The 11,919-nt window shown below is 33.8% G+C and overlaps 2 protein-coding genes across 2 annotated transcripts; both read left to right on the top strand.

Annotated features, from left to right (window-relative positions):
* Positions 1–1,285: 1,285 nt before the first annotated feature.
* Positions 1,286–4,420, top strand: LOC117101614. The gene is made up of 4 exons (XM_033241617.1): positions 1,286–1,487; positions 2,298–2,511; positions 3,256–3,423; positions 3,713–4,420. The coding sequence occupies exons 1-4, from the start codon at positions 1,287–1,289 to the stop codon at positions 3,949–3,951; spliced, it is 822 nt and encodes a 273-aa protein (XP_033097508.1). The 5' UTR covers position 1,286; the 3' UTR covers positions 3,952–4,420.
* Positions 4,421–7,020: 2,600 nt separating this feature from the next.
* LOC117101613 lies at positions 7,021–9,994 on the top strand. The gene is made up of 3 exons (XM_033241615.1): positions 7,021–7,161; positions 7,589–7,819; positions 8,922–9,994. Exons 2-3 carry the CDS (start codon positions 7,592–7,594, stop codon positions 9,819–9,821), a joined length of 1,128 nt encoding a protein of 375 aa, XP_033097506.1. The 5' UTR covers positions 7,021–7,161; positions 7,589–7,591; the 3' UTR covers positions 9,822–9,994.
* The last annotated feature ends 1,925 nt before the right edge of the window (positions 9,995–11,919 follow it).

Raw genomic sequence — 11,919 nt, 5'->3', positions numbered from 1 at the left:
TAGTGTTCATTTTCTGTAATCTACCTTTATTTTGTACAACATGAATCCATTTGTGTAGAAAATAGCTTCAGGTTTATTTAAGAAATTCCACAGTGAGGTATGTGCGTTGTGATAATGTAAAAATATGAAATTGAGGCTGAGTAAAAATATGTAAATATGTAAACACAAGCTATATGTTAAAGCTACAACAAACCAGTCTGAAGCTGTCTCTTATACACATCTAGATGTGTATAAGAGACAGGTTTTTAGAAAAATGCAACGCTAATGGTAGGTTGTCTTAAGTTCTTACATTGTTAAGAAATACCAAATTTGTTAAGAAATTGTCATCAGAAAAGTTGAAAACAGGCCGGTCATGCGAAGCCCTACGCCCACTCCTTTTTTCCCTCCCGTAATATATAGGGAACACGATTGTCGATGTTACACTTTAGGTCTGTACGTATTTTTAAATTTAATAATTACATCTTTTAACACATATCTTATTCAGTTATCGCCATATTTTTTGACAAGCCAGTATATCTATACTTTAGTTTCTACTTTTCATAACTCTTTTTTTCAGATGCTGATGTTGACGGTCTCTCACTAGGCGATTTTCTTGAATTCTTCACGGGTTCAAGACGTCCGGTACTAGGAGGCTATCACGTCCAACCGAAAATCACGTTTTCGGATGACATGCTTCCTGTCGCATCCACTTGTGCTTTTAGTATTGTGCTACCCAGGGGGCACACGACCGCAGACGAGTTCTCATCGTTAATGGTATATGCCATTAGAAACAGCTTTGGGTTTGGTGTTGTGTAATATAACTTGTTTTAATTAATTTTTTTAAACTTGAATATGTTTCAACTTTGTCTTGGATATAGAACATCAAACCCTTTTTTTTTTTAAATCGTCTTTTTTTATTAAAATTAATAAATCAATTATTATTATCTTCAATACTGTATTGTAGTTTCAGTAAACCGAATATAAAAAGAAATCGATTGTTAACCATCTAGTGCAAAGCATTTGGCCGTACATTATTCTTTAAGTTGAATCTCAGAGCCCACTAATCCGACCCGAGAATCAGAAAGCCTGTGTGCTATTCTTACGCGTTGGATAGTACATAAAATAGTGTTCATTTTCTGTAATCTACCTTTATTTTGTACAACATGAATCCTGTCTCTTATACACATCTATAAGGGCCTGTCTATCATCTTAAACCCCTTGTCGTAGATACACACGCTTTTCACGGATCCTACTATTAAACAAGTCACATTTTAAAATATCTGTGCTAATTTCTCCATTCAGGATTTATGCTCCCCCTACAAAGTGCCTGCTTGGTTGGAGATGGCACCATTGAAACCATCGGAAGGATTTTGGCTGCAGCTGTCTTACACGGTGGTCATTCATTGCAATTCCTGAACCCAGTAATTGCGGAGCTTCTGATAGACGAGAAGCCTAAATTGTCTGTCAACATGATTCCCAATGTAGAGAAAAGAGAGTGTGTGCAGAAGGTACGCAAGCTGTATATATTCAGGTCTTCCCACAATAATATAAAACTATCTGTTATGTACGGTACTCAAAAACATTTTCATCCATCACCGTTTATTTTTCTTCTTGTTTTTAAAATTTTTATCTTAAAGGGTCCCGCATGTAAAGCGTTGCTTGTGGTGGGTGAGATACCAATTTTTCAATAAAGGCAATAAGCCTAACAGATATTTGCGAAAACGGGGTAAATCACATGCAAGTCACTTTGGAGATTGTCCAGGTTAACAAATTGGTTCCTAATGGAAAACCCAAGGGTGAATAATATTTGGCCTAGTAACTCGGTTGGTCGAGAAAAACTGTAACTGGAAGGCCTTGGGTTCGTATCTCGATGGGGACACGTTTTCATCAAATGTTTGTTATTAACTTTATTTAACACAAGTGGAGGCGTAACCCACATACCTAATTTATAGTTAAGTTTTTAGAATTAATTATGTCTTAAATTGTCAGGGGCGGATTTAGTGGGGGGGGGGGGCAGTCCGACCCTGTCCCCCCCCCCACATTTTGGAAGTAAAAAAAAAGAAAAGAAAAGAAAAAAAAAGAGAGAAGAAGAAAAAAAGTGATAGGCCAGAATGCCTAAAATGTTATGTTCGGGCGTCTAAAACACAAATATTTCGTGGGGGCATGCCCCCGGACCCCCTACGACAGTGTTGTCTCAATCGGCCCAATTTTCTGCCCCCTCCCTTTTGAACATTTCTAGATCCACCCTCGATTGTTCCTTTCGAATTTAAAAAATGATTGTGCGTATAAAGTTCACATTATGCTTCGTTGCTTTACAGGTAATGAATGGAATTGATACAACATCGGAACCGATATTCCAAGATGTGGCCGAAGAAATCGGCTGGCGAAAGGAGCTGACACAGCTCAACAGACCGTCTTTCGTGTCAGCGGCTTGTCAACATTATGTACTCTTTCATCAACAGGCAGCCATTACTTCTCTTGTTAAGGGAATGCAGTTTTATGGCATGGGAGACTATTCAAAGTCTTATCCGGGTAAGTTCCTAGCTATTTTTTTTTTTTTTTTTTTTTTTTTTTTTTTCCGAAATTGATGTTATTCATTTTAGTTATACTGTACTACTGTCATGTATGGCGAAACAATATATAAACAATCGTCGTGCAACACAAATATTAGTTTAGAACTTCAAATCAATGCCAACTTTCAACATTACTATAATACTGACTGTCATCATCCTGAAAGACGAATATTTTCAGCATGTTTTCATAAAAGGAAGGATATCTTTTAACCTTTCATGTTTCTATAATTTAATTTACATGTCCTAGTGTAGACACTCTATATTCCATTAAGTTAGTCATCCGTCTGAGGCCGTAACTTTGAGGGAGGGGAACCCATGATCTGCTCCTCGATCCCTCTGGAACTTTAGCCGGCCCTAGACCCTCGTCAATGGGTCCGAGAAGCGAAAAATACGGTACCACAGTGCCTGCGGCTGCTGCCGGCGGTCCAGCTTATCTGAGAAGATTTGTTCCACAACTTTAGAACCAAAGGCGAGTTGGCTGTGTGGTAACGGTGTGCCTGCTTTAGCTGCTCGGTTAATCGATTTCTTTAATATTTTATCAAACTTTAAGGTTTGATTCCTGATTAAGAAATTTATCCTTTTTCTTTTTTTTTACAAATTTTCTATTTAAATTATTATGTCGCTTTATACAGATTGTATGGAGCTGAACAACATATGTACTCCTATTAATACAAACCGTAATTGATTTCTTTTACCATCCTAGATTGCATACGGAGTATAATCGGCAGTCCTATGTTGGAACATTTTAACGCTGACAATGTATTTGATCTGTTCACGATTGAATACAGCGAACAAGGCACCAACAACCGAGAGAAGGAGGAAGCCACAACGATGTTTTTTATAGAGTTTTTAGAAAAATGCAACGCTAATGGTAGGTTGTCTTAAGTTCTTACATTGTTAAGAAATACCAAATTTGTTAAGAAATTGTCATCAGAAAAGTTGAAAACAGGCCGGTCATGCGAAGCCCTACGCCCACTCCTTTTTTCCCTCCCGTAATATATAGGGAACACGATTGTCGATGTTACACTTTAGGTCTGTACGTATTTTTAAATTTAATAATTACATCTTTTAACACATATCTTATTCAGTTATCGCCATATTTTTTGACAAGCCAGTATATCTATACTTTAGTTTCTACTTTTCATAACTCTTTTTTTCAGATGCTGATGTTGACAGTCTCTCACTAGGCGATTTTCTTGAATTCTTCACGGGTTCAAGACGTCCGGTACTAGGAGGCTATCACGTCCAACCGAAAATCACGTTTTCGGATGACATGCTTCCTGTCGCATCCACTTGTGCTTTTAGTATTGTGCTACCCAGGGGGCACACGACAGCAGACGAGTTCTCATCGTTAATGGTATATGCCATTAGAAACAGCTTTGGGTTTGGTGTTGTGTAATATAACTTGTTTTAATTAATTTTTTTAAACTTGAATATGTTTCAACTTTGTCTTGGATATAGAACATCAAACCTTTTTTTTTTTAAATCGTCTTTTTTTATTAAAATTAATAAATCAATTATTATTATCTTCAATACTGTATTGTAGTTTCAGTAAACCGAATATAAAAAGAAATCGATTGTTAACCATCTAGTGCAAAGCATTTGGCCGTACATTATTCTTTAAGTTGAATCTCAGAGCCCACTAATCCGACCCGAGAATCAGAAAGCCTGTGTGCTATTCTTACGCGTTGGATAGTACATAAAATAGTGTTCATTTTCTGTAATCTACCTTTATTTTGTACAACATGAATCCATTTGTGTAGAAAATAGCTTCAGGTTTATTTAAGAAATTCCACAGTGAGGTATGTGCGTTGTGATAATGTAAAAATATGAAATTGAGGCTGAGTAAAAATATGTAAATATGTAAACACAAGAAAGCGCAAGTTGAACCAAAGAGTTAATGTTCGTTCGCGTTAAAGCTACAACAAACCAGTCTGAAGTGCAACAGTGACTGCAAACATGTGTTCTTGACACTGTACTACAATAAGTCATACGGTACCTTCTATCAAAAATTGCTTACATTACAATATTGTACTATATGATCATGATGAAAATCAAAGTATCATTACAGGCTGGTTCTATGGACTATTAAACAACTTCTTAGTTTATGGTTGACGGTTGGCTTCGATTGTGTTAAAATGAAATGCTTTCATTGCACATTCAAGACCTAATCTATTTCATTTGATCATTCTTGTTGTATATTGATTTTGTATGATAAAAGCCCTTAAGATACCGTTATTGCCTTGTTTGTACTTTTGACCAACACTTTTAGTTTTTGTCCGTATGTGACTAATCAATAAATTTATGTACATCAAAAGAAAATGTCTCAGAGTGCTCCCTGTTGTCTTTTTTAATGTAGGCCTACTGTATTAACAAATACGAGTCAGGGTATATTGTTTTGGTGTAAAATTATTACCCTTCATACTGGAGCTCATTCGAACATGATAACAAATTTCCGAGTCAGTGTATAATGGTTCTTTGTGTAAAATGATTACAATTCATAATGAGGCTCACTCAAACATGATAAGAAAACGGTAATTATGATATAATTACTCTTTTTATATAATTAATAAGACTAAACAATAACAATCTACCTATATAATAGTACAGACCTAGTACAGTACGGTAAAATGTTAAACTCATGACCGAAATCAAATTTATCAAATAGCAAGGGTGATATTTTATTAAAAGACGGAAGTATAACAATATTAATAATTGATAAATAAATAATTTTTTTTAAATTAATTTTTCATTAATTATTTTGTTATGTGTGCAACATCCAGCTTTCTTTTTACTATGTAAGAACAGTAATAGCACCCTCAGAAGAATAACCAAAAAAAAAGCAAGGACGGAGCTATTTTAAGTTGTTATTTCATTGAGTTGACTTCAAGTGTCCAGGGCCTTAGCAAGGTGAAGAGGTCCCTCTTCAACAAAATATTGGATCCGCTCCTGATTACCCTCTTGTCGTACCAACCAGTAATGCTTCTACCGCCTTGTACATATATTGTCAGCACTTATTTTTTGGTCAAATAGACAAACACTCGGACCCCTAATAATGTCACATAAACTTCTAATTCTAATCAGTTTTAATTTCATAATACTATGTCACATGTAATTAAAATTTGAGGTCCGACTTAAATATAGACTAAAATTTGTATCTATGTTATGTATCAGGGAGTTGTTATAACAACTCCCTGGTATCAGTAAAACTGTATTTGTGTAGGCCTGCTAATCAATCCTCTCAATTATATGGTTTGTGACTGGAGAACGATACCTTGACCACACAACTTATATACATTAAACAGGGGTGGCACCAGCGGGGGAGGGAGAAGTGTTGCCCCCACCCCCGTCTGGAAGAAAAAGCACAATTCGTCAGGGAGAAAAAAAAATAAATGTATTTACTACATATTAGTAGACTCTAAAATGGATTAAACAAGCCTTTGAAAACCCTAAAATTTTTAATGTGATTTTTTTTTTATTTACTGGGGCGAAGCCTACTACGAGAGGTCAGATGTTTTCCCACCAAAGCAATATGTGGTCGTGGTCGAGCTTCAATTTAAAGGTTCCGAAACGAAAGGTTTCTAAACATCCTTTTTCTCAATGCGCACCACTGCTCAAGAATGTAAATATCGCCACAGAACCTCTTGAAATTGGAAGCATAGCGATTTAACATTTAGTGACAAAAGGAAAAAAATAGACCTCAATGAAAATCCTTGTGACGTTAGTCAGATTTTGAAAGCATAGTAATATAGTACAGTACATTCAATTGTTACATTTGACCTAAATACAGGGACAGCTGATAAATTGCCTAATCATATAACTCGTTAATGAAGGTATAATAAACAAACTGTTTCTAACCCCACCCCTTTCATTTTATTTTATGCGGTTTTTGTGTCGGTCAGGCATGGGATATAATTTAATTAAACTATCAAATTATTATTATTATTAGTGAAGTTGTTTGTTAAGATACGTGTTATGATATGCTCTGATTTCCCTATTCCCATATGTTATTACATAGGGTTAATAGTGAACAGTTGCCAGTATAAAGGTGAAGAAAGTATTCTTCATAGCTTAGTATAATTGATTGACGCTAAGATGCAGACCCCAGAACTGTCCTGCATTCCAACATGATGATGATATCCAAATGAATTATCATGAATATTTATTAACACTTGTATATGTACAGCATGACCAGTCAGTGTATGTGTGTAAATACTTCTAGACTACTTTAAATCATTCGCTAACGTAGATATCCGTTTGCCAGAATTCTCTTATATTTACCGTATTGTACGTTTCGTAAGAATGGCTACTCCACCTACTACTACTACCACTACAACACAAAATATAACATTGTTTCTAACTGCTGGTTGAATTATTACCATACCAGGAATCATCTTAACCGCATCTCCATAGCAACGCTACTTGTAACCTTCAAAAGTACCATAGTTTCCGCATAACGTTTCTACTACGGTGTCAGTTGCTCCGATCTGTTTCAACATTAAGACCTCTTCATTTTAAGAGCCTCATTTGGGCTGAGATTATATAGTACTGTAACAGTAATCTCTGATTTGGGCTAAAGTTAAACCACCACGTGTCTGGATGCCCACCGGTAAGTACGTTATTGGAACATTGTTAATGCATAAAGTACGTGTATTATCATGTTTAACCGAAGTGCTAGTTAATTGTTATGTTTTTTTTTTTAATTATTACACTATTACTCATTTGATTATTGTATCAGTACTGCGGGCTTTTAACAGTAATAAAAAAAATCGAAAGAACGAAAGATGATTTTGAGCCTGACCTTGTTAAAAAAGTGCATTTTTCTATTATCGTTTGAAGGCTATCAGGATGCAGGAGGGGGAGAAGGTGTCTACGCCTCACCTCACTATTTTCGAAATTAAAATTTTAGGGTGAAATGGAGAAATGCAAATACGAACCCCCTACCCCAATTCCAACAATTTTGTTTTTTGGTGGAAAAACTTTAAAGTCAGAAATATTTAAAAAGCATAATAGAATATGTTGAATATTTTTTGCAGAAGATGGCAGGGAGACCCGGAATCGAATTCGACATTGAACGTGCAAAGGAAATGATAAAACTCCAATTTACCATAGCAGATATAGCAAGGGATTTTGGAGTGAGTCGTACAACAGTTTACAGACATCTCAACCTTAATGGCCATGAACCTTCTAAGTATACAGATATCACTAATCAAGAACTAGAAATGGTTGTCGATGAAATTAAGAAGTCTCACCCTAATGCAGGCGAGGTCAGTTTATTGTTTAGGTTAAACCTAACAAAGACATAAATCGTGAGGTGCCAGACAATTGAATGCTTTTGTTTTGTAAAAAAAAAAAAAAGAAAAAAAAAAAAAAGGGACATATACGGGGTTTTTTTTTTTGGACTTTTGAGATGCAGCAACAATATTTTTATTAATTAACATTAATCAATGTATCAAAAAACAGCTACACGACAAATTTGTTTAAAGTATGAATGAAATATACAATAAGTTGGCCTGCTTTTTGAAACAGAAGGTCATTAGGCCTATAACAAAAAAATTATTAGCTTATCACCCCCTGATTTTTATTTTCAATTAATATATTTTTTTTATTTCAAAACGATCGTTTTTTTCCTCTGTTTTCACTTGAAAATCTCAGGATTTCTTGCAAAAATGTTTAGAGTACTGGTAAAAACATATTTTTTTAAATATAAAGTTGATTCCACTCTTATGACTTTTTATGATAAATGTGACCCTAACCATTGATTTACTTGTGAACATTGGAAAAATGGGGGCGGGATGGGAAATATAGGGTGATAAACTAATAATTTTTTTCATGGGGCCTTGGTAAAAAAAGTAATGTAAAATCTAATTACTGTTAATTTAAGGTGAATTAATAAAATACTGAATTTTATGGAAAATTGATACTTAAAAGGAAAAAGTAGGTTCATAAGAAAGTGTAGTTTGCGTTTATTAAATAACTGAAAATATACGATTATGATAAATACCAGGTTTTTCCCGCACCTTGCCCTCTAAACTGAAGCTTCTGCTGACGCCACCAAATACATGAACAAATAATGATAATAATAATAATAATAATAATAATGATGATGATGATGATGACGATGATAATAATAATATTAATAATAATAATAATAATAATAATAATAATAATAATAATAATAATAATAATAATAATAATACTAATAATAATATTAATAATAATAACGTTTCTGTCAATATCACATCGAGTTTGCCTCTTCAAATAGCCGGACCGATAGCCTTACCTTATAAATACATATAAATACATGTTACATTGTCAACGTTTATGCCAAATTTTAATGTCTCCATTTTTTTTTTAAGTCTGATACAGGTGTATCTCATGGGTCATCTCAGATCAAGAGGTATCAGAGTTCAACGCGCACGCCTTCGGAAAGCATTACAAGCTGTCGACCCAACCGGGGTACAGAGAAGACGAACTAGAACTATAACCAGACGAATTTATTCTGTTCCATGCCCGAACTACCTCTGGCATATAGACGGGACACACAAAATGATTAGGTGGAAGTTTGTCATACATGCCGGCATCGATGGATTTTCCCGATTGATTACTTACCTGCATTGTAGTGACAATAACACTGCTGAAACTGTGTCCAGATTATTTGAGTCAGCGGTTGACCGGTACGGTTTGCCTATACGAGTGAGGTCGGATCATGGTGGTGAAAATCAAGGTGTTTGGGAAAAAATGTTTGCAGAAAGAGGAGAAACAAATAACCCCGTCATTGTTGGGTCGTCTGTCCACAATGAAAGGGTAGAAAGATTAAATTACGACATAAATAATCAAGTAGTTTCTTACTTTAAATGTATTTTTCAAGAGTTAGAGCGCGATGGTTTGTTAGACCCCGATAACGCCACCGATTTATTCTGTCTTCATTATGTTTTCCTACCGATAATCAACAAACACCTACACGAGTTTGAAGCGTGCCACAACAACCACAACATTTCCACCGAGGGCAACCGGACACCAATCCAATTGTTTTACAGTAATCAACATTTGATACAACTTCATGAAAATCAACAACACACCGAATCTATATCAGCGGAGGAGCTACTTAACCTTAATTTAACATATGTAAATGTATATAGTGTCGGATGCCCCTTAACCCGTGAGCAGCTTGATGAGCTTGAACGTGATTATCCTCATGACAGTGATATGAATGCAAAAGAAATGTATAAATCTGTTGCAGAGTACGTTTCTGAGCATCTGCACTAAATGTATGAATACTCTATTGTAAAATATTCCATTCCTCTCATCATTGTGTGTCAATTTAGGCATATGTTTTTAATTAGAAATTTGTGCACAGTTTTAATGCTTTTGTAAGATGTTTTATACACTCTGTAATTGGTGTTTATGAATAAATAGTTGAATTAAATGACTATAAATGTACAAATGTTTTTTTTCTTTCTTTACTTGATTTTATTGTTTTCCATCCCTTTTTATATTGTATGGAAACGTCTATGTATTTTCTTTGTCAACATTTTATTTTATTTTTGGGGGGGGGGGGTGGTAAATGAATTCAATTTTGAATGATTTTGTGCTTTATTTATTTATTATTTTTTTTTACTTTTTAATAAACATCCAGTGAATAATGGAAATAATAATTCATAAAGTTACCAGTATGATATGGAACCTGAAAAAAGCAATTACTGTAATGGCATTAGACTTAATAATAGTTATCATTTCCTATCTTAAAAATATGACTTCAGAATTTATTGATAAACGCCTCTCAACCACCGTTTTGTTTTTGTTTATTTTTTATAGGAAACGCTTTTACAGTAATTTAGTTTTTAAAGCACTTTCAAACCGGACTACTGCTAAGTTAAAAATTAAATGGTATTCTGATTGTGTAAAAATAATATACAATATATACTTTATACACAGATTCCTTTAAAATGTGACATTACTTGACATTTCATTAATGTTATTTACATGCGGGACGCTAAACCATGGATGCTTCAAAACCACTGATTGCTTTAAATTACATCTTAATTGACATTTTTCACACCTAGTAATTTTTTTGTTTTTGTAACCATCACTGTTTAAAAAAAAATTTAAAAACATACATCAAACGTAACAGTATTCCTTATTTATTCATTTACTTTGGTCGAGCAAGGAGGTATTGCCTTTGGAACGGCGGCACACACAAGAGTTTTGTTTTCAACTTTAATTATATAATTATCTATTTTAACTAAATTTGAAGCACACATCTACACAATCACTGACATAATGTGTAGATATAAAGAGATTAAACTGTTTGTAAGGAGTCGCTCCCAAATATCATCTGTATGTTTGTGAAAATGTTTGCATTTTCTAAACGACCCTTAAAAAAATACAAGCAAATTCAAGTTCTTGTACTACAAATAATCAACAATAATAAACATTTAAAGAAATTGTTAATTGTATTACTATATTATGCTTTGTTGACAAAATTTACTTTTGTTGGCGTAGCATACAGTTTTATCATGGCGGTGGTTTTATCGATTCTCATATAAAACGAACACTGTTTATTACTAGACTTCCAAAAATTACGAACAAGGAGGTTTCCCTGGTACTCTTTGGTCTTTAATCTGTCCAAAGATTCTTACTTATTCCAAAGATTCTTATTTAACTATAAAAGTTAAATATATAAAAGTTAATTACACGACTGCAACCACAGCTGATTTTCTCTAGAAACATTATCATGGATTTTCCCACGCAACTCGAAATAAATAAACTGTAACAGAGTTTTCATTATCATAGTAATTACAGCATAGTCACTATATCTTTTTTATCGTATTATTAATACAACTGATTACCGTATATTCCTATTATTAAGTTGGGAGATCGGTTCTTTTTTATAGAGTTCAATGTTGGTTATGGCCAATGAATATTTAAAAATCGTTTTAGTAAACCTCTTTGGAAACAATCTACTTTATTATCGAACGATTTGCGAACGATCTATTTAGCGACCACAGTTCACTATTTATAGAGAAACATGAATGTGTGTATACATTATAAATGTATTATGAATTTAATTCCTGACCTGTATATACGAATATATAACTTAACATTTGTGGTAACGGTAAGAAGGAAGATCATTGAAAAATATCAAATTTTCTGAAAACAATTCTTGAATAAGAATATATTTTTTTTATATAAAAGTTAAAGAAGAATTTTTTTTTTCTATTTTTTACTATGTAAAAATGTACTACTGAATGAACACTGCAAGCCTTTATAGGGTTATGTAAACAGTTTGTTTTGAGGTTTTAGGCTATGTGATTTACGGTATAATTAAAATTCCATTGAAAAAGCAAATGACCTCATTAGTCAG

Source organism: Anneissia japonica, unplaced genomic scaffold (genome assembly GCF_011630105.1).
Source record: "Anneissia japonica isolate Jap-2015-1 unplaced genomic scaffold, ASM1163010v1 scaffold17412_len611537_cov169, whole genome shotgun sequence".
Taxonomy (NCBI): domain Eukaryota; kingdom Metazoa; phylum Echinodermata; class Crinoidea; order Comatulida; family Comatulidae; genus Anneissia; species Anneissia japonica.
The sequence above is the reverse complement of the archived record's forward strand: the minus strand, read 5'-3'. Positions and strand labels throughout refer to the sequence as shown.